This window comes from Trematosphaeria pertusa, assembly GCF_010094035.1.
Source record: "Trematosphaeria pertusa strain CBS 122368 unplaced genomic scaffold BU26scaffold_9, whole genome shotgun sequence".
Classification (NCBI taxonomy): Eukaryota; Fungi; Ascomycota; class Dothideomycetes; order Pleosporales; family Trematosphaeriaceae; genus Trematosphaeria; species Trematosphaeria pertusa.
Genome location: NW_022987220.1, coordinates 41059 through 62367, shown reverse-complemented (window position 1 = coordinate 62367; position 21309 = coordinate 41059). Strand labels below are relative to the sequence as shown.

At 56.6% G+C, this 21309-nt stretch overlaps 9 protein-coding genes across 9 annotated transcripts; 5 read left to right on the top strand and 4 right to left on the bottom strand.

Annotated features, from left to right (window-relative positions):
* Positions 1-1622: 1622 nt before the first annotated feature.
* Positions 1623-3730, top strand: BU26DRAFT_531842 (multicopper oxidase; the record flags this gene model as incomplete). Its single annotated transcript, XM_033831059.1, has 6 exons — positions 1623-1877; positions 1929-2015; positions 2071-2405; positions 2462-2727; positions 2835-3256; positions 3314-3730. The coding sequence occupies 6 exons, from the start codon at positions 1623-1625 to the stop codon at positions 3728-3730; spliced, it is 1782 nt and encodes a 593-aa protein (XP_033682011.1).
* Positions 3731-4712: 982 nt separating this feature from the next.
* Positions 4713-6551, top strand: BU26DRAFT_486384 (uncharacterized protein; the record flags this gene model as incomplete). Its single annotated transcript, XM_033825917.1, has 7 exons — positions 4713-4759; positions 4817-4871; positions 4981-5066; positions 5133-5292; positions 5369-5562; positions 5648-5866; positions 5923-6551. The coding sequence occupies 7 exons, from the start codon at positions 4713-4715 to the stop codon at positions 6119-6121; spliced, it is 960 nt and encodes a 319-aa protein (XP_033682010.1). The 3' UTR covers positions 6122-6551.
* A 127-nt stretch (positions 6552-6678) lies between these two features.
* Positions 6679-8623, top strand: BU26DRAFT_520284 (glycosyltransferase family 25 protein). The gene is made up of 3 exons (XM_033829257.1): positions 6679-7498; positions 7551-7833; positions 7887-8623. The coding sequence occupies exons 1-3, from the start codon at positions 6938-6940 to the stop codon at positions 8426-8428; spliced, it is 1386 nt and encodes a 461-aa protein (XP_033682009.1). The 5' UTR covers positions 6679-6937; the 3' UTR covers positions 8429-8623.
* Positions 8624-9345: 722 nt separating this feature from the next.
* On the bottom strand, positions 9346-10618 carry BU26DRAFT_506307 (uncharacterized protein; the record flags this gene model as incomplete). The annotated part of the gene is made up of 2 exons (XM_033826903.1): positions 9346-10383; positions 10445-10618. The coding sequence occupies 2 exons, from the start codon at positions 10616-10618 to the stop codon at positions 9346-9348; spliced, it is 1212 nt and encodes a 403-aa protein (XP_033682008.1).
* A 574-nt stretch (positions 10619-11192) lies between these two features.
* Positions 11193-12456, bottom strand: BU26DRAFT_531840 (FAD/NAD(P)-binding domain-containing protein; the record flags this gene model as incomplete). The annotated part of the gene is made up of 2 exons (XM_033831058.1): positions 11193-11756; positions 11794-12456. The coding sequence occupies 2 exons, from the start codon at positions 12454-12456 to the stop codon at positions 11193-11195; spliced, it is 1227 nt and encodes a 408-aa protein (XP_033682007.1).
* Positions 12457-13725: 1269 nt separating this feature from the next.
* BU26DRAFT_486382 (uncharacterized protein) lies at positions 13726-14607 on the bottom strand (the record flags this gene model as incomplete). Its single annotated transcript, XM_033825916.1, has 1 exon — positions 13726-14607. One exon carries the CDS (start codon positions 14605-14607, stop codon positions 13726-13728), a length of 882 nt encoding a protein of 293 aa, XP_033682006.1.
* A 581-nt stretch (positions 14608-15188) lies between these two features.
* BU26DRAFT_339262 (long chain fatty alcohol oxidase) lies at positions 15189-18036 on the bottom strand. Its single transcript, XM_033822288.1, has 3 exons — positions 17239-18036; positions 16653-17119; positions 15189-16607 (listed from the first exon to the last, which is right to left on the bottom strand). The coding sequence occupies exons 1-3, from the start codon at positions 17607-17609 to the stop codon at positions 15220-15222; spliced, it is 2226 nt and encodes a 741-aa protein (XP_033682005.1). The 5' UTR covers positions 17610-18036; the 3' UTR covers positions 15189-15219.
* Positions 17823-18865, top strand: BU26DRAFT_339058 (uncharacterized protein). Its single transcript, XM_033822286.1, has one exon. The coding sequence runs from the start codon at positions 18035-18037 to the stop codon at positions 18578-18580; it is 546 nt and encodes a 181-aa protein (XP_033682004.1). The 5' UTR covers positions 17823-18034; the 3' UTR covers positions 18581-18865.
* On the top strand, positions 18866-20952 carry BU26DRAFT_339059 (uncharacterized protein). The gene is made up of 2 exons (XM_033822287.1): positions 18866-19591; positions 20115-20952. Exons 1-2 carry the CDS (start codon positions 19151-19153, stop codon positions 20475-20477), a joined length of 804 nt encoding a protein of 267 aa, XP_033682003.1. The 5' UTR covers positions 18866-19150; the 3' UTR covers positions 20478-20952.
* Positions 20953-21309: the final 357 nt, after the last annotated feature.

Below are 21309 nucleotides of genomic sequence, written 5' to 3'. Positions count from 1 at the left end.
GCAGTTTTCAATATTGTGGCGCTTTCGGCCCAGAGCTAAGGAAACCTCCGAGTGGCTGCCATGTGGGGTTTTATCTACGGATCATGGCCTTATCGACGCCTCCATTGAGGCTTGCTGCGACATCGAAACTCGACCTCAGCTCGGCCGCAAGGCGTACCGGGCGCAGTCGCCCTGCAACCGCTTCAAAAGAATGCTGGCGGCCTTGAGCACTAGCGCTGCTTTCTTTAGCAGTGAAACGGAATGAATGACAGGACTTGCGAAGGTACCGCCGCAGCTTAGAACGGCGGCTTGAGACACGGTGAGCTGTCAAAGCCAAAGCAAGCACGTAGCGATATCGATCGATTCCATCGACGTCTGTTCTCCGAGGCACAGAGCCGCCGCACTTCGCCGACTAGAGGGAATACGGCTTCTCCGGCCGGTGTTCGGGCCACACAGCAATGGCATCGCAAATCCAGACCGCTTTCGTGCCGTTCCCAGCCCTGTGTGGTGCGGATAGGCAGCATGTCGCGACGAGGCTGCAGCAGCGATGCAGAGACGGCAGCAAGTCCGGGCGTCTTCAGGCGGACAACGCACTGCCAGAGACGTCACGAGCGTGTTCCGGCAAACTTAGCAATCGCTGACCCGCAGTAGCCTTCTGCATCGAGCTGCCGTGCGCACTTCTGACGGGCCAAGGCTGCGGGCGGTGATGGCGGCGATTGGTGTTGACATCCGGCTCCCCATCTCACGTCCGGCTGGCCCCAGCGCGCTAGCAGGGGTGCTCAAGCGAGGCTCGCTCGGGCTTAGCGCGCGCAGAAAATAGATTGATCTGCTCGGCTCGGCAAGCTTCTTCTGAGTTCTCACCTCACCGCGCATGGCCGTCAATAATGCTTCACACTTCACCACTGCAGCTGTCAGCTCCACCACATGCCGCGGCCACCGTTTTGAACATGCCGCAAAGGGAAGGCCCCGCTCCAGCCTAGCGATACCTCTGCACGCCCTGGCCCTATGTGCGAATCGCAGCCTCTGCACAAGCTACTGCCGTCCCACCGGATCAGCCACCTGCACGCTTCTCCAGTGTCGAACTATTAGACTTCCCGCCGCTGGGGCCTAGTTCGTCGTCCGCCAGCTCGGGTCCAACATGGGCTCCACTGCCGCATTAACTGTTTTGGTTGCTGCTACACGAGGAAGAGGAGTTTGAAATCAACGTTAGCCAGTGACATGAGCCGTCTCCGGGCAACAACGCCACGGCGCCGTCTCACTCCACTAGCACCAGACCGCCTTACCCCACCATACTACCAAGATGCTGAACTCATGATAATCATGGCGGTGCATCTGAGCGCCAACCTTAACACTGGCAGCCTTCCGTGCGAACCGGCTACCAAGTTCCGCGCAGCATGCGCCGCCATGACTCTAGGCTTATGATTATCAGGTCCCCAAGCCAAAAGGAAAGTCTCTGTTGTCTTAGGCTGCGTATATAGAAGCAGGCCTGCCTCTCCTCGCAGCCTGGACGACTTTATTTCCAGACGCGCTTCGTCTATCAGCTACCCTTGAGGGCTTGGTGCGCATTCGTTTCTGGTTTTCCAACCATCTGGTGGCCGTCGATCTTTCTATTACCTTTTTTTTGCTTTTCCTACCATCTCATAATGCTGCACACATTCGCTAGGGCAGCGGCTCTCATCGCCCTGCTATGTCCTCAAGTCTTCTCTATCGCTATCGGCTCGCCCCCTGCTACGCCTGAAGTCCCCTGGAAGTACAGCAAGCGAGGTCTCTTTGACCGTGGCTACGGCGATGATAGCTCGTGCGCCCATGGACCGAGCACGAGGACCTGCTGGGGTGGTGGCTACAGCGTGTCCACAGATATGGATCTCAAATGGCCCAGCACTGGCAAGTGCGTCAAGGTAGGTTGCAAGAAAACCTTGAATGGGGAAACTGAGCTAACCGAAAACCAGTACAACTGGGAGATCACGAACACGACATTGGCACCGGACGGTTTTGCAAGGTGGATGAATGTGGTCAACGGACAGTATCCTGGCCCTGTAAGCCGTTCTTGAAATATAACCAGACCGAAAGAGCATTTCTAACGCTGTGCAGACAATCGTTGCGGACTGGGGTGACGATATTGAAGTCACCGTCACCAACCACGTCGAAAACAACGGGACGGGTATCCACTGGCACGGTCTTCGACAGCTGGGTTCGAACGAAATGGACGGTACCCCCGGTCTCACTGAATGCCCGCTCGCCCCAGGCGAGACCAGAACCTACAAGTTCAAGGCAACGCAATACGGCACTTCGTGGTATCATTCGCATTATTCGGTCCAGTACGGCGACGGATTGGTTGGACCAATCATCATCAATGGCCCCGCGACTGCGAACTATGACATCGACCTTGGCGCCATGCCGTTCACGGATTGGTTCCACACGCCTCTGTACGGAAATACCCCCGGTCTTCAGCCTCAAGATGAACATTGCTGACTCTATCCAGGACGACTGTAAATGCCGCAGCGCTTCACGCCAGCGGCCCGCCCATTGCGGACAACCTGCTCATCAACGGCACGATGACTTCTGCATTTGGTGGAAAGTACGCCGAGACCACTCTGACCCCCGGCAAGTCGCATCTCTTGCGATTGGTGAACACCGGCATCAACAACCACGTGCACGTAGCTCTTGACGGTCACTCATTTACCGTTATTGCTGCCGACTTCGTTCCCATCGTACCGTTCAAGACGAACTCATTGTCCATAGCTGTTGGTAAGTTTAGATCCTTCTAAGACTACCCTTGCACACGACCCCACTTTCATCTTGCATCATCTCAAATGTACCCTGGAATATTCGCTGACCAGGCCCACCATTGACAGGTCAGCGCTACGATGTCATCATCAACGCCAACCAGACCGTCAGCAACTACTGGTTCCGCGTCGGTACTGGCGGACGCTGTGATGGTCCAAATGCCAACGCTGCCAACATCGGCAGCATCTTCCGTTATGCTGGCGCTCTGAGCGGAAACCCCACCTCAACAGCCAGCCAACCGCTCCCCACTGGGTGCTATGATGAGACTAACATCGTCCCGTTCGTGGACACTCAGGTGCCGCAAGAGATGCCCGAACAGCTAACTGTGGGCTTCACTAACACTGCTGGCTCCGGCAACCTGATCCAGTGGCTCATCGACGGAAGCCCAATGCTTATCGACTTTAATCGGCCCACGCTATCGCAAGTTTTCGATGGTAATGACACCTTTAATGCGCAAGAGAACCTGTACAGCGTTGGTGAAGCGAACAAGGTAAGCCATCCGATTACACCCACTTGTCGAGTCTCAAGCTAATCCCTATCTTTGAAGTGGCAATATTGGGTCATCCAACAAGATCCAGCCATGCCGGCCAAGCTCCCCCACCCGATCCATCTGCACGGCCATGACTTCTACGTCCTCGATGTCCAGGCAAACACCACTTGGTCTGGCGACATCTCGCGCCTTAAGAAGGACAATCCCATTAGGCGCGACACCGTCACGCTTCCCGCCAGCGGCTACCTCGTGCTGGCTTTCGAATCTGACAACCCCGGTGTCTGGCTCATGCACTGCCACATCCCGTTCCACATCTCCGCCGGTCTGGGCCTGCAATTCCTAGAGCGCAGCGACGAAATCCCTGGCAACATTGGCAGCTTAGATGAGACGCAGAAGCAGTGCAAGACGTGGAGCGAATTTCAGACCGAGTTTTATCCCGGTGGCTTCACGCCCGGAGATTCTGGTCTGAGATAGCGAGCAGATGGGAGGTATTTTGAGCTTGGTGTTTGATATCCGAGGGGTTTTGCATAGGGTGAGGGTTGCATTGTAGGCGTTGCTTATTCTTCGCTGTATATATAGTAGCTAGATGATGGCGCTCATGGTCTGGGGCGGGATGGTGAGACGCATGATACGTAATGCTAATGAAGCTGTCACGTCCACTCTTCGATCTGGCTCCTGTTCTCTCGCTTGCATTCTGAAGTAGAACGGGAGCGATATGTTGCTACCGGGATTTGGGGGGCTCTCATCCTGGCTTCCACGTTCCCTCGATCGATCCGCGGTGGGGACCCATCACTCCCAGACTGAACCACCCACCACGTGGCGAAAGGCCGAGACATCGGGGCGTCAGCGCGTGCGCTTTCCATGCAGGTGTCCTGGGCGTCAGCAGGACTTCTGACTTGCAGAACCGGACTGCGATATCCTCGAGTAGACTCCTCACTTAGACGATACTGTTTCCGCCTGCGCAGTTGAGAATAGAACCTCTTTTATGCTGAATTTGTCTCTGCAGTATGCTCGCGTCTTCTTTGTGACGAGGTAGAGCTAACTTGGATGACTGCAGTAGAGCCTCAACTTCCACGGCCGCCGGGTTGGTGAGACATGCGTCAATCATCCAGCACTAATTAATCCCCCTATACAGCCATGCAATGCATAGTACCTTCCCGCAGATCTACGGGTGTACCACCATAATCCTCCGTGGGACCGGGTTCATATATATTGCCCCCATCTACACTATCGCTCGGTAGTTGTAGGAACACCAACCACATCCCACAAACACTCCAGATATATATCTCCCTCCAAGACTACAGCACCATGTATCTTTTGTATTTCCAACAGAACACGGCGATTGATCGCGATGGGGAAGCTCTTCTCACTCGTTGCCCTCGCGGCACTAACATGGCGCTGCTTTGCTCAGGACCAACCGCCGGTCATAAACTGCACGGAGTGTGCGACGGCGCCTATGCTACGATTCTCGTGTTCGCAGTTGGTTGTCGAACGCCTTGACCCGTGAAGTCTACCCTTTTCGCGCAGGGCCGTTTTTGCGTACTAAGGAATGTGCTGTAGGTTGGTGACTCCGGGTCTGAATCCATCTCCACATCTGCACCAGGTTAGTTCATCCGTGGCAAAATCTGGGTGAGTAAATACGTTAACAAAGATACCAGGTGGTTGGCGGAGTGCGTTTCCTCGCTCTCTTACCGGTCCGCGGCAAACATGCTGAGCAGCTGTAGAACACGTTCAACACCTCCATGGACCCCTTGAACGACATACCCGGCATGTCGACATGCACAAGCTGCACCTTCTCCGAAGACTTCAGGTACTATCTTCACATTCCTCCTTCTGCGCAAAGTAAGGGCGAAGTAGGGAATTGACTCGTACGCAGCAACTACTGGACCGCAGTGCTCTACTTCCGCGCGCGAAACGGCACCTTCAAGCGCGTGCCCCAAATGTCGAACCTCTTCCTCGAGGGCGCGACGGGCGGGCAGACAGTGTATTATATCCCGCCGTATGACGGCGTAACGAACGTCACGGCTTTTCGACCGGTAAGTACCCCCATCCCAGAATAAGGCGACAAACGGGTGGCATGGGAGAATGGAGGCTGACATGTGTGGTGTTGAGGGCTTCCGTATGACAGTCGGCGATCCCATGGCTAGGACGGATCGAGGAAATGCAGAGTCGAGACAAACGAGCTTCCGCTGCTTTGGTCCAAACTGGGAGGGTGGTGAGGGGCCGCCGGGGCTGGGGAATGATACGAGACATTTCCCTGCGAAGCCGTGTTTGGGTGGGATCAGGTCGAACATTTTTTTCCCTACGTAAGTCACTTACCCTGGCCGCATGTCGAGGCGTCCCTTGGATGGCGGCCACGGAGGCAGGTTTTGCTGACGGGGAACTGTGTAGATGTTGGGATGGCGTAAATCTGGATAGTCCGGACCACAAAAGCCACGTTGCGTTTCCTGCCAACGGCTCCTTCGAAATGGGCAGTGCGTGTCCGGAAAGTCACCCTGTTAAGATACCCCAGCTCTTCTACGAGATCATGTGGAACACGACTGCATTCAACAACCCCGACGAGTGGCCTGAAGACGGGAGCCAGCCATTCGTGTTCAGCACTGGCGATGCGTAAGTGTTCGCAAGCTCTTCGCTTCGGGGTGGAGGGCTGCTGACAAGTGTTGTAGAACTGGCTACGGGCAACACGCCGACTACGTATTTGGATGGCAGGGAGATGCGCTGCAGCGGGCGATGGACGCGCGGTGCTCTGTAGACTGCACGGGTGTGTTGAAGTCGCAGAAGAGGAGCGTGGCGAATGAGTGCACGAAGGCAGTGCAGGTCCAGGAGGAAGTCGATGGATGTAAGTATTCAAGTTCGGCGTTTTGAGAGATGGAGAACAGGAGCTGACGGGTGCAACAGGGCTGGAGAAACTGCCGGGCGAGAATCCGATTACGTGGACGGAGGGTTGAGGCAGTCCTGAGATGCGTTCGAATGCAGAGGGAAGTCACACTCATCCGATTCTCCGGGCGAGCTTCGATGTTGTGTTCTTTCGGTTGATCAATTGAAGTGTTGCGTGATGATCTCTCAGACTTAGACGGAGCACGAGCCTAGTGAATGCCTCGCACGGGTGGCTGACGGGTAGCAGCACGATGGAGGTGAGGCTACGCTAGTGGAAATTTGGTGGCGTTGGTGGTGCGAACGGTTTGCCTCTCTGTGAGCGCTTTGGCTTCATCTGAGCGCAGAGGACGGTGTCAAGGCGGCCTAATTGAGAAAGGCAGAGGTGACGGCTCTAAATGTTGAACTGGCCAAATGGGTCTCGTTCGGGAACCGGGCTTGTTGAGAGAGGAAGCCTAGATCAGGTGGGCCAATTGAGCCACAGCGCTTAGTCATCAAGCGCCACAGCAGGACAGAGCAATCTTGATCCAAGACCACTGTCCCGCAGTTGCACCACGGACGCGCCCACCTGTTCTTCTTCCGACTCCTTTTGCTGCCGTGCCTCGCCGTACATACTGTAAACTTGTCAAGATGCGGGACCGCTGATTGGCGCTTGGCGCGTAGTCTTCGGCGCACTCCCGCTCCCACAGGCTTCGGCCAGAAAGGAGCCAGAACGGGCGATGCAGCGCCCATCGTCATCCATTACCGCTCGCCAGCGCTCCTCCAAGCCGCACCACCCGCAATGGCGCTTCACATGCGCGACAGAACATGCGAAGAGGAGCGCACTGCGGCCTCCTGCTTACCAGTCCAGGCATGCATGTGGCAGCACAAAGGCGCGCTTTCAGCCCTTGTCCGCAGCCCCCCCGTGGCGCCGCTCTCGCGCGAGATTGTCGCTCACGCCCAGACATCTCGGCGCTCCATACATATCAACTTCCAGTCCCTGCGCCCATGAACCCTTTCCCCCGTCCTCCCCCGTCCTCCCCCGTCCCGCTCACCATGGCCGCCCTCTCGCTACAGGGCGTCCGCATCGTCCAGGTCCTCGTCGCCTCCACTGTCGTTCTCATTCTCTTTCTGACCGTCAGCCATTATGGCGCCGATTCGCTGAAGAACAGCGGCATCGCCGACCATGTCCCCAACGTCGTGCCCGACAAGCTGTCGAAACCGAGTCTGCCCTTCACCTCCGAGGCCCCGCCGGAGCCGCAGCCTGCGAATGAGACGTTGAATTTCCAGGAGATCATCTACGTGAGCATGCCGTATCGGACCGACAGGCAGGATGCACTGTCGCTCATCGCCGCCGTTACCGGCCTGAAGCTCACCATGATTCCTGGCGTATGACGCACAACACCCGCCCCCCAAAGCCTATACTGATCAGTCTTTGCAGGTCAGAGCAGACGAGATCCACCCGAAAGCCATGCCGCCCCATGTCGGAAACAACAATATGACCGGGACCCCACCGCTGGGTATCTGGAGAGCCCACGCGAACGTCTGGCGATACATCATCGACAACAACGTCCAGAGCGCCCTGGTTATCGAGGATGATGTCGACTGGGATGTGAATATCAAGCACATTATGGGCATGTTGTCGTGGCAGATGCGCTACAACAACACCATACGCTGGGGCAAGGACAACGTGCAAAAGGGCTGGGACGAAGATTGCCCATACGGTACCCACCACTTTTGTTTCGTCTCCCAGACGTGTAAACTAACAAAATGCCAGGCTGCGACTGGGACGAGCTCTTCGTCGGCCACTGCGGCGGCAAGCCCAACCAGAACCGCCTCGATCTGCACCAAGTCTACGCCGAACCCCACTCGCCCAAACTCGACGTCCTGCAAAACTGGGCCAAGAAGGAAATAACCCAAATCTGGAACCTCACCGAGTCGGAAGGCCACCGCGTCCTCGCCCCCACGTATGAACCCATCTGCCTCATGGGCTACGGCATCTCGCGCATGGGCGCTATGCGCATGCTGTACCAGATCGGCGGCTGGCGACCCTTTGGATATCCTGTGGATAACGAGTTGGCATGGCGGACGAGTGAGGGCGTGATAAGCGGGTACACCATGATGCCGCCGGCCTTTACAAGTTGGAGAGTCGGCGGCAGCCAAGACTCGGATAATGACGTGGGAATGAATTCCCAGGAAGTTCAATCGCAGGGCAATATGGGCGGACACAGCGAGAATTTGAAGAACTCGGTGAGGAAACATCTCGCCGAGTACTTCAAGAAGAACTATTGGGAGGACATGGCGAATGAGATTCGCTGAGCTTGGAGCATTTGCATTGGGAGGAGTTGGGAGTCCGGTCTTACGCCTGAAGAGGGTGGTTGTCTGCGTTCGAGCGGGCGTGTGTAACAATATCTTCTGCATAGACATTAAAATACCCAAGTCAAGTTGTGTGTTTCTAGGGCGCTGCCCCAGCCTACCTCGTGCACTCCTGATTCGATTAGCGGCGCTCAGTATTCTCAACCTCTCCTACGCAGTCCACCTGGCAGCGGAATGATCCAAGAAAGCTCGCCGAACACGCAAGGACAAAAGAGAAAAGGATCGAATTGCATACCGTAAGTCGACACAAGATCAGGTCTTTTGTCTCTACTTCCGTGCCTATTCTTGGCTCGTAGACAGTGCTCGGCGCGACGCTTACGACATGGGAGATAAGCGACTGTGCCAGCCTCTGGACACCTATGGGTCTAATACTGAGCCTGTATCTCCTTCATATAGGAGCTTTACTTTCCTTTCTTTCCAGAATTTTCCGATCCATTTCAATCTTCTCATCTAGGATATCTTCCTCGTATCCTAGACCGCCAACTTCGTTCAGCCACTTGTCGCATTTCCGATACACTCATCGATCCGCCATACGGTTTCCGAGGGAGCAAGACATGGATGGCTGCGCCAATTGCTTCATTTAAGATACGGGATGTGGACGCGGATATCACAGTCAACAGGCCGATGGGATTCCTCTCCTCCGTTTCCACCTATGAAGATGCAAGATCGTCGTCCGAGGACCGTATCAACCACCGCTAGAATCTATTGCACAGGCCACTCCTTCCAGTTCAATCACCCACAAAGTCTTCGCAAAATACCAGCTCAAGCCGACCTCCCTCGATGTAGTTGCGGGAATTCTTCTTCCCAAGAAAGTACAACCAACACCTGTGGCGATCACCCAAGCCCATGAGTCGGTCCACCTACTCTCCATCTTCCGAAGTGTCCTCCGGCTCAGCTTCGCCATCGCTCTCAAGCTTGCAAGGAGCGAAGCGGCTGAGCTTGTTCTTGCACGGGTTGCACGCAATAGCACCACCCTCTGGACAACGGAATGAATAGTGCCTGATGTCCGTATCGCAATACAGACATTTCGCCACGCCCTTCTTCTTCGCCCATCCGATGTCGATGATCACCTCCTCTTCTCCGAGCTTTTCTCCGCTGTTTTCAACTTCCATGACATATTCCTCCTGTTTCTGCGCGATCTGGGCGCGGGCCAAGCGACGCTGAGCATCCTTCTCCTGCGTTTCGCGGGCTCGTCGTGCGGCTTCCTTGGAGCGTTCGTCTGCGACTCGCTCGCGCGCCTTCTTCTTGCGCTGGGCGGCTTCCTCCTTCTTGCGTGCAGCCTCCTCTTCCTTGCGTTGTTGCTCCATTCGCTCTTTGGCTTTCCGCTCCTGCTCTTCGCGCGCCTTTTGCTGCTGCACTTCGCGAGACCGTCGCTCCGCTTCGTCAGCCTTCCATTGCCGGTATTCCTTATGTTCCTGAGGATCCATTGGCCGGAGTCCGTAGAACTTCTCACGGTACACTCGACGAGCACGCCAAGCGCATCCTAAGCAAGGACATTGTGCATACATCTGCGCATATTTCCTAGGCACACGTCCAAGCGCTATTGCGTCCCGGTGCGCCCGCTCTTCTTGGTCCATATAAGCTCGCCTCTTCTGTTCCCACTCGTCCCTTCGCTTCCACTTCTGGATCTTGCGCTGTTGCTCTGCTTCTTTGCGCTTCGCTTCTTTTTGTCCTTCTCGCTCTTCGCGTTGCTTGCGCTTCTTCTCTTCTCGTTGCAGACGCTCGGCTTCCCTCTCAGCGGCTTCGACCTCGCGCTGCCGCTGCTCATCTTGTCGCTGCTCGTAGAGCTTTAGATCTCGCCGGTAGTCTATCCATTCTTGCTGGATTCCGGAGTGTTTGAGGTCATACTCGGTTTTCTTGCTATCGGACTCGCGAAGGAAATCGTAGGCGGCGTGAACCTGTCGCCATGCGTTTATCAGCCTGTGCTCGGAAAGGAAAAGAAAAGGAAGTGTGACACACCTGTATGAACTCGCTGGCGTCGGTGGCTTTCCCGGGCGCCTTCTTGTCCGGGTGGTGCTTTAGAACGAGCACAGCCCAGGCTTTCCTGACCTCTTCGATAGTGGTCTTTTCGCTCAGACCCAGATCGAAGTAATAGTCCCGCTCGCCCGGCTCCGTCGGCTTTTCGTCGTACATTTTCGTCGACCGAGATTTCTGTGCAGGATGGAATTAGCGGGATGACTCACGAACGGCAGAGAGCGGCGCCGTGAAGGTGAGGAAGAAGAGGAAAGAAGACGGAAGGTTAAAATTTTTGAAGCGTTTGTGGACTCCAAGTGAAGGCGAGTTGTCCGTGCGCCGGGCTTCCACGCAATCTAAATCTGTGGTATCTGATGCCATTGCCGACATAAGGGGTGTTGATAGTGAAGGTGTTGTAGGTTCTGACCGGCTGGAGCAGTGAGCTCCCGATAGCGAAAGAGTCTTCGTAAGTCTCCGAGTAGGTAGTCGCCTATCTGATGGACTTATGAGAGGACGATAAGGAGCACCGAGTATCCTATGTTCAACTCGCGGTCTAGTCTTTCGTTTCATTATGCATGTCTTCTCTAACTGAGCAGAACTTCAATCAGTCCGCGTCAACTCTCCCGGCTCACTCCTCGTCCCGCTCTCTCTAATCCCGTAAGGGTTCTGCAATGAGGCGCCACCGGGGAGTATCAAACGCCTCTATAAACTCGACGAAAGTGCATCCGACCGTGAGAATTACTTACTCGAAACCTCACCCATTCAGCGGATGGTCACCAAACTGGCTTCGGTTCCCAATATGCACGCCGTAACTCTGCACTTCTTTTGCAAATTGGGTAACATTCTCCTCCCACTCTTGCAATGCCTTCAGTCCCTCGCCCTCGAAGACATTTTCTATCGCTTCTGCTAGGGCCATAGCGTCCATTGCTGCTTGGCTCGTACTACCCGCCGTGTGCGGTCTAAAGTTCGCCAGCGCATCACCGAGCAGCAGAACTCTGCCTCCGTCTAGGACTGCGGACGGTGCAATCGCATCTGTGATGCCCTGGACGAACGGGACTTGTGTCTTTTCCACGAGCTCAGCGAATTGGGATGGAAGGATCTCCACTGCGCGTTTCTTCTGTTTGCTCCAGACACGCTCTAGTACTCCGCCTGGTGGTAATGTTACATGATGCCTCTTCCCATCTTTATCCGTCATAAGCTCCGTATGCTCGGGTGAGCCCTCGGCATAGTTGACGTACCACACCCAGTTCACCAGCCGCTTCCCTGGCTCCAGCGCTCCATTCAGACCCGGTATGACATAGGCCAGGATTTGGATGCCCTCTGCATGGAAGAAGACGAATTTTTCCACAATCCACAAATATGTCAGCCGCGCTTTCCGAGATTTTGTCCTCAGGAACCGTGCCTCGCCATGCGACATAGCCGGCGTACTTCCTGGCGACCTGAGGAAAGTAGTGTGAGCGAATTGTCGAGCTGGGGCCATCGGCCGCGATGATGAGATCGGCTTTTGCGGAGAACGTGTCGCCTGAGTCACGCCTAACCGTAAGTTCGACTGGCTTGTCAAAAGCAGTGGAAGAGCCTCCTGGTGTCTTGACATCCGTCACCGTACACCCGTATTCATACGTCGCCGTCCCCTCATCTTCCCGCTCTTCAGGCACTTTCGCATACTCGCTCTCTGTCCCATCATAATTCGCCCTCAGTACATGGTACAACAGATCCCAACTAGTCATTTGTTGCACACTGTCTTCCCTCTGCATCACCTTCCCACTCTTATCTAGGTAAAGCCTCTGGCGGCTAGTGACCGTCAATGGCGTCCTGGTGCGGTCATTCCTGTGGAAGAAGACCTGCGTCTCGTGTCCCGCGACTACGCCCGCACCTTGGTCGTGCAGCAGTGGCGTGGGGTTTCGTTCGAAGATGCGGATGTTGAGGTTTCGCCGGAGGCGCTTTAGGGCGACGCCGGTGAAAAGGCCGCCTAGTGAGCCGCCGACGATCACTACGTCCTTTGGTGTGGTCTGTGGCATGGTTTGGAGGAGAATGGTTACAGGCGGGTTGGGCGGGTCTAAGTAGCACGTCGAAGACAACAGTCGAAGTTTCGGAGCAGGACTTGGGACGAAATTATAGCAATACTAAAGCCCTCGGGGAGAATCAAGTAGGCTTGCGTGCTAGCGAACTGCAGCTAGCTTACGGAGCATGACGTGAACGAATGGAAAATGAGCCTGAAATGGAATAGCGTGCTGGGCCTCAACGTCAACGTGCGGGAGACTTCGTTCCTTCTTTATTCTACCTTCGAGGGTAGGATGACCCGTGCTGCTGTCTCTTGGTTCTCCCGTGGCATCCTCTAGTATACTCAAACGCCATCCATCCGGATGAATTGCACTGACCCTCAAGTAGTCTACTTACTGATCTTCCTGGATTCACTCAGTGCACTCATGACATTTATTCGTCAAAGGCTCCCAACTGACCAGGGGGTTTCTACTCCAAACCCGTACACAAGGTCTTCTAGCAGGCTCTAAAATTTCCCCTATTAGCACATCAAAAGCAGAAGTACTAATCTGGTAAGCTCTCCTCGCATAAGAGGAAGGGCGAGGGACGCTTGTTGCGGCATTGATGAAGTGATGGGAGGTGGGAGGTGAGAGGCACTGGAGGTGGTGAGCCGGTTGAGAAGCGCTCACTCTGTGCTTTGGCTCAGGCCAGATGGATCACGCTCCTTGATCAATCTGTCTTTCTGCGCATCCGACAAAATGAAACAGACCAGGCAATCGTGTAGACAGAACAAAACGAGGAAAAAGAGACAACGAAACAGCACAACTTTTATTTCCGTCTCTATGACGTGATTCATGTCACACGACGGGCGGGGCAGACCCACACATTATCCTTCTCCTCTCCCACTGCCGCGCAATGAGCCATCCTACAGCGCCGAGAACTCTCTGAAAACCCGTGTCTAGAATGGATTAGGAGGAAGCGAACAAGGCCGGCCGTGTCATCGTAAATCTTCCGATTGATGTGATGTATGGGGTATAAAGGGATATCTCTCCGTAGAACTCCGCCATGTCTGAAACCGATGAAGAAGTCCGTGTATGTGGAAAGATAAGATGCTTCATATGCTGTTTCCGTCGTCTGCTGCGTCCACCGATATCCAAAGGTGTGTGGCGTTAAACAAATCGCGCCGGTCCTTGGAGAAGGGAGTTAGATAGAGCGCGCTGTCTGAGCGACCTGTGGGCATCATAAGTACGAGCCCCAAAGGATCCGATGAGATAAGCATGTTTGATGGGCAGCGCGGGCGGGAAGAATTACAACCTGCCGCTCTCGATCCTCAGCCTCTTCCACATGCCTATGTGCTCTATGCCCTCCTCGACCCAATGCGGCTCTCTTGAGATCTCGACCTCGCCCTTGTCGTCGACGAGCTCTTCCGCGAAACCGTACTTCTCCCACACCTTGGCGATGCCGGCCTGCGCGTGTATCATGACGAGTCCTTTCCATGTAACGGCCTCCTGAGCGGCATTACCGAGCAGATTCGCCAGTTCCATGGTCGTTGGAGAAGGTGGGTGATAGATAGCCTCCGGATGCTTCGAGGCGTAGTCCAAGGCGGTGTTGATGAGAAGCTTTGCGAGGCCGAGCTTCCGGTAGGGCGCCAGCACAGCGAGACGGCCCAGCTTCACATACGGCTCTGTGGGATGCTTCCTTGCGACGTTTGCCTCAACCTCGGGCGGCGGGTCCGCGTCCGCGTGCCTGTCTCCTTTCTTGGGATAGGCGGTCTCGATGTATTTGTTCGGCCCGTGTGGCGGAGGCACCAAGCGGATGGTGCCGACCGGAAGGCGGGAGGCGCTAGCGGACGATCGGCGGACGTCTTCGGCGTGCGTCGTGGGCGAATCGGTACGGAGGTCCTTTGGCGGCGAGCTTGCGGTCGAGGCGACGGAGGCGTAGACGACCCAATGCCAGCTTCGTGCGTCGTCTTCGTCGAACTCGGCTTCGAGAGGGACGCCCTGTTCGCCGTAGACGTCCTCCCGGACGGACATGGCGTCGCGGAAGGCCTGGGGGACTGTGGGCGACTGCTTGTTGTGCGGCAGCGTATTGTCGTAGCCGTCAAGGTCCTCCTTTGGCGGAGGGAGCATCGCCAGGAACTCGGTGCCCGAGCCGTTGCCGTTTGCGCTTCCGAAACCGAAGCCCGTCATGGTGGGCGACGTGGGCGACGTGGGCGACAATAGAGGGGGGGCGTGGTGGGCGGAGGTCGGCGGACAGACGCGGCTCTTATGTCGAGGGAGCGATTGACTCAGAGCGGCGCACGTGTAATGGCGTGATGTGAGCAGGCGCGTCGTCACAGAAGGCGCGCAGCTGCGGTGCGCGCCCGTAAATAAATATGTAGGGCGTGTCGCGCAAAAAGGAGGAAGAGCATGCAGGAGCCAGCAGCGAGAGGCGAAAAGGTGCGTCGCGCAGGGTCAAACAATAGCGCGTTCCGTCCCTGCCTGCCTGCCTGCCTGCCTGCCTACCTGCGTGCGATCAGCCGGCTGATCAGTGAGGGGTGCGACGATGCGGGCGAGTGATGCTTCGCGGACGATGCATGCCCGCCCTGCTATGACGTCGTTGCCGCCAAGAGACCCTGGCAGGGGGCCCGGCTCGGAAGCGCTGCCGGTGTGCCGCGCCTCAGGCTTCGTGCGCATGTTTTATGTTTTAGATGTGCCTAGAGTAAGACCCAGCCAATACCGCAGCTCCAGGCAATGCTGAATACTAACACGAACAGGGCTTGTGTGGTATAATACATGGAAGAGCGTGCAACGGGCGGTGCCTCAGAGCTTGGGCCGGCCCTCGAGCCCCTTCGCAATGCCCCGTGAAAGCCAGTCTGAAATGGCCATATTGGTGACCATCGGATTGACCCCGCTTGCCGACGGGAACACAGACGCGTCCGCAACATACAGCCCCTTCGTTCCCCACACTCTGCCTGCAGAGTCCACCACGCCCTCCTTTTCCGTCGCACTCATCCGACACGTCCCCATCTGGTGAGCCGACACGAACATGCTCTCAGGGCTCGGGAACCCGACCGCCCTGATCTCTTCCAACCAAGCCTGGAACTTCTCCTCGTTGATGCCGTTTGCCGTGGAAGAAGACGGGTCGCGCACAAAGGTCGAAACGCCTGGAATTGTGGTGAACATCTCTACGGCGCCTTCGACGTACTGCATCTTCGCGAGAGCGATGAGCCCTTCAATAATGTGCTTCTTATCAAACTTTGAAGTCGTGTACTTGCAGCGCACGCGGCCATCCACGGGATCCGGGTACACTTGACCAGTGTCTCGGTCCCGCGCAAGGGAGAAGTACCCGGCCATGTGCTTCATGCGAGCAGCATTGAGCTTGTACTCCAGCCCACCGCCCCACTTCAACCAACTCAGCCACGTCGACGGGATCATGTTACACGCTTCGAGTTTGACGCCGTGGCCTTTCCCGTCCAGATTCTCGTGCTCGCTGACGACTGCGGTGAGGATAGCACCTTCCCAGGGCTTGATTTCCTCCTTGTGAATAGCGCCGAGGAAGGAGACCGGATGGAGGTGCAAGTTACGCCCGATCTGGTAGTTCTTGAGCCCAGACCGGAGGAGCAGAAGCGGCGACTGCATTGTGCCTGCGGACACGATGACCCTTTTGGCTCTTATGATGACCTTCCGCTTGGTAACCGGATCGCCTGCAACTCCACCGTTGACATCCCGCGACCTCCATGTGCCCCTAATTCCCGTCGCGACTTTCTCTCCGCTTTTCCTGGAAAAGATGACCTTTTCAGCATGGAACCCTTCGATGAACGTAGCGCCGGCTCGGGCCGCGTCGGGCAGGTAAGAAACTACCGGTCCCTGCTTCTCGCACGAGCCGCAGCCGAACGTACAGTGCCCACAGTAATGTCTCTTACCTCCGGTGTTCTGAGGAACGGCTTTGTGAGCATAACCCAGCTTCCGAGCGCCTTCAAGTAGCATCTGGTTCGTTCGGTTATGCTCAATGTAATCGGTTGAAACGCCCATACGGGCGCAGACGCGATCGAGCGATTCTTGAAACTCGGCAGAGGTAAAGAATGAGAGGCCTCTGTCTGCCCACTCCTGACGAACGAAGCCTTGGGTCTGAAGGGATGCAGACCAGTTCACAGTGCCACCACCTCCCCAAGCTTGACCAGCTACAACGCTGACGGACGTATCGTCGGCTATAGAGTGTTAACGCAGATTCAGACGCTCTTCAAGAGACTTACAGGATATAAAAGCCCCATTCATGAAAAGATGGTTCCATCCGTTTACTTCAGACATGGGGAAGTGGTCTGGGGTCCAATGACGCCCATTATCGACCACAATCACCTTATTTCCCGCTTCTGCGAGATTCTTTGCGCATACACCTCCTCCGCAGCCACTTCCGACGATCACGACGTCAGTCTCGATAGTCTCCGGCTTGTCTCCGGGAGGAAACTGGATGAATTCGTAGTCGAAGCCTTTGCCGGGGACCATGCCAACGGGTACACGAGGGAAGCCTAACACACGTGGGAGGGTATTCGTGGTCTTGATCCACGTCTGCTTGGTGAGCATCGTCATCGAGCGGCAGAGCTGGCGGAGGAGAGGGAGCCTGGCTGTTGCCCAACTCTGGATGATGGATTCGCGGATATGGACTGGCTGATCGCCAATAGGTGTCACGTAGCCGGTGAGAACTAAGGATCCAGGGCGGGTGCTGTGCGTCTGTCAACCTTTAGCTGTTCCAAGATGATGGCTTTGATCGAAGGGGTCAAGTGGACATTTTGATGTCTGGGTATCGCTGGGGAGCCGTAGTGCCATCGAAATTCGACCTACTTGAGGATATTCAACACCATGGTCAGCTCTTTCCTGCTCGACTGAGGTAGACACAAGGCCACAACTCTTTGAAAGTCTTCCCTAAACGCTGGGTTGGACGATGCACTCTCTTGCAGGTACGCTCTGGCAACCTCTTCTCCATGGGCGTCTGGGGCAAGGCTCTTTAGGGTGGTAATGGCGGTCGAGTACTCATTGTCTGTAGCCGCGATCTCGCTCTGCGTCCTTGCGGTCGCGATTGGCTTGATGGCCGGAACGATGGCGTCGGTAATGGCGAAAAGCGTCCTCCATTGCGCTGCAGTCAATGGATCCTCGGATGGCAGCGGGGGAAGCGGCGCGGCTTTGGGAGAAACGGGCTCTGCTGTGAGAGACATGGTGGCAATATGGCGTTAGAGCGCAGGAGGGTTTGTTGTCGTAGAGCCTCGGTGGGCTGTCTGAAGCTGATATCACATCGATGTAGATGAAAGGAATGGATACAGAAAGAGCTAACTCTCCTATTACGATGCTCGTATCCCCGCACTACGGACGAGGTTAGATGTCTCACGATGGTCAAAGGAGCACGCATGTGCACCCCGCGTAGTACCTCGGTACCCAAGCTCCCCCAAGCGGGCTAGCTCACCTCGCCACATACTGCGCCACCCCACGTGCGCTTCCGAGGCGGAGAAACAGCGGCGACGCCCAATGCGGCCTTGCGCACTGCATCCGTGACACTGGCTCACTGGCTCACTGGCTCACTGGCTCGCTGGCTCGCTGGCTCGCTGGCTCCCCACCAGTTCCAAGCGTGGGTCGTGAACAAGGCATGGTGGAAGCTTGTCAGCACAAAATCGTGAGGCTGCACCCACAATCGCATGCGGTTTCGCGCGCTGCAGCAGGAATATATATCCATAAAGCTGACGAGGCGGCGATCGTCGAGGCGGCTGCTGGTCGGATGCGCGCGGTTTCTGGGACGAATCGAAATTACCAAGTGCGGCGGCGCGATTGGCCAGAGATAAGGGCGCGTCCCAAATCGGACTGGCGGGGCTCGAGCAAGCAGCGCACCTCGTCGCCTGTCAGTGGCATGTACTGTGTCTGTACGCACCAAACGCGCTGCCAGTGCCAGTTGCTTCTTCTGTGCGTGTCCTTTGGCTTGCAGTATAAAAAGGCGCGAGAGCGTGCGCGCGGCCGTCTGTCCAACTTACAGAAGAGCGGCGTGCGTGAGCAGTTGCCCGAAGAAATTAAAACATCCACGGTAATGCGAGCCGCTGATGCGCGAAGCCAGGATCTCGCTGCTCCGCGCGAGGCTAGACTGCGACCCGTAGCCCGCCCAGACCGGCCGCCGTTGGACCCTCGCCTTCAATCTTCGTGATGTACACTCCAAGTTGTCCTTAATTCACTCTCCGTCCCAGCCCGTCGCCGTCACCGTCGCCGCCGCGCCTTGAGTCTGCTCACCCTCACCCTCACCCTCACCTACACGCCCCTCGCGCCCGCCCGCTCCTCTCCTGCGCCGTATCAACCCGACGATGCGAGTCGCCCAGTCGCCCTGAGCGTACATTGTGGCCCCGGCGTCTGCTGTACCACCGCGATCCGTCCCTTATCGCCCACCGCCTGTACGTCAGCTACCAATTGCCGCCAACCTCAACACTCGCGAAGAGCCGCAGGCTTGCTGTAGGAGCAGCCCTGCCCGGGGTGAGCAGTCGCACCGCTGCTTAAGCCACTGATTGCTCCCTGCCGCCGTTGCGCTGCCGCCTCCGCTCATCTTCACCCTCACCCTTACCCTCGCCCGCAGCGACGCGACCCTCAACCCATCGCACCTCCCCGCGACCGCCTCGCCCCACGCCGACCTCGTTATCCACCTGGCCATCTGCTCGTCGTCCATAACGGTACCTTCGCCCTCGCTGCACTGCTCGCCGCACCCGCGATTCAAGCCCCTCCCGACATGGCAACCGAGCTCTCGAGCGCGCCCATCGTCCCGCAGCCCGCCCCATATCAACACCACGCGTACAACAAGTCCGCGCAGTATATGCCCATGGGCTCAGGCGCAAACACCCCGCTGAACATCTCGCCCACCTCGCCGCGCACCACCTCTCACCTCCCTCTGCACACTCAGCAACATGCCCCGCCCATCCGGCCGCTGAAGACTCCCAACTACATCCCAGCTGCGCTGCGCAAGACCGAGAAGCCCAACCGGCAATCACCACCCAAGGTTGACTCTGCTGTCGATACTCCCGCTAGCAGCTGGAACGTTGGCAGTCCCTTAGGACCGGCGGCGGGCGACGTGGGTCCTTTGAGTCGCATTGCGACCGAAGACCTGCACAGCATCTACAACGATGTGCCGCTTTCTCCGGGTTCTGGCAAGCCCACCCAGAACCATTGGCAGGTACGCTTTATTCCCTAATCTTTTTCGTTGTCTTTTGCGGCCTCTGCCAAAGGTCAGCACTCCCCTTTCCTTACCTTTCTGTCGCGTGCCTTTTCTTGGGCTGCCTCAGCTGTTACGTACACTCTTCGGGGCGGATCCCTTTAGCGTCGCAGCGGCCTGGCCGATTCCTCGCCTGCACTCGCCGATTTCAGAGGCGCCTCGCGATACGCGCCCATCTCGGTCCGCAGCTCAACAAAACTTGGATCGTCGGCTTCGCTGCGCGCTGGTGTCCTCTGCCGACGAGTATCGTGACGGAGGATGGCGGCGTCGCTTCTGCGCCCATGTCTAGCTTTATGCTGTCCCGTCTCTTTGTCTTGTCCACCCTCACTTCCCCCCACACTAGCGACTTTGGCGAATGCAGGGTCGCCTCATCAACACAGACCGCCTTCGGCTTTCTCCATCGTCTTCTACTTTTGCCATCTGCACCATGTTCTGGGCCGAGATTGTTAGGCCAATCAGACAGGCGCTGACCGAGTCATTTTAGCCGAATGGTTCCGCCCTCGTATGCACCGCATCGTCCTGCGAGCGACCGTTTGGTCTGTTCGTTCGGCGTCACCACTGCCGAAAGTGCGGCGGCATCTATTGCTGGCAGCACTCGCAGAAGCAGGTGCGGCTCAACGAACATGCCCTGTTCCATCCGGAAGGCACCTGGCAGCGCGCCTGCGATCGCTGTCATCTCCAATTCCGCGAGTGGGAGCAGATGCGTTCCAGCCGCGCCAACAGCGAGAGCTCCGGCAGCACCTCTGCTGTCCAGATCGATACTCCCCAGACGAAGCGCCCCGAAGGCCACCGTGTGGGCAGCCTCGGCACGAGCTTGGGAGGCAACTGGAACTGGAGCACCTTCTAGCTCCTAGTCCTTCACCGGCGACCTCCAAACCGGCTGCTTCGACATTTCTTCCTCTTTACGACATGATATCCCGGATAGTCGGCATTCCACTCATGGATATGCGGCTACTCCACCTCTTTCAGGACTCGGAGCTTCCATGGAGCATCCGCACAATTGCATGGTACCGGGCGTAATGCATCATCAACGGTGGGCGGTGTTCTCCAGCGATTCAGCGTTTATTTCCGCGCCCTTAGACCGGCTTCGTTCCCATGGACGTATGCTGTGACGGCCGATAAGATATCCACCCTAATGACTGTTCATTTCTCTCTTCGATGTCCTCGGCCGACCGAAGGCATGAGTGGGAGGATCGGCGCCTGATGGCCTGCGTTTTCAGGCCGGTGGGCTGGCGTTCAGGGTTTTCCAGAGGCATTTTCTTTCTTTATGGGACTGGCGTTCGATTGAGCCGCTGTGGCGGAGTTATGGCTCCCATGGCGTAGATATTTGGCGCGGCTGTCATGGTCGAGTAATGTGCGTGCTCTGCGTGGGTGCGGTCGATGAATATATCAATGATTGTGCCTCAAAGCTGTCATTCGTCAGTGGCCCAAGTGATGGCGTGACCGGGGGAGTACCTTGATGGTTGAGTTGGGTGGGAGAATTGGTGACTGGGGGGTGGACGCGGTGGAGTTTGCACTGTGCGTGGTGGGTGGAGCGTGCCTGATGCAAGCGGCCTCTGGAGCCGACGCCAGGAGGAAAGGACGTCCTTATAGCCACTTTTGCGACTGAAACACTGAGCCAGAGCCTAATAGCTACGAAAGCCAATGGATACTCGAAACACGGCCGGTCAGACGATGCA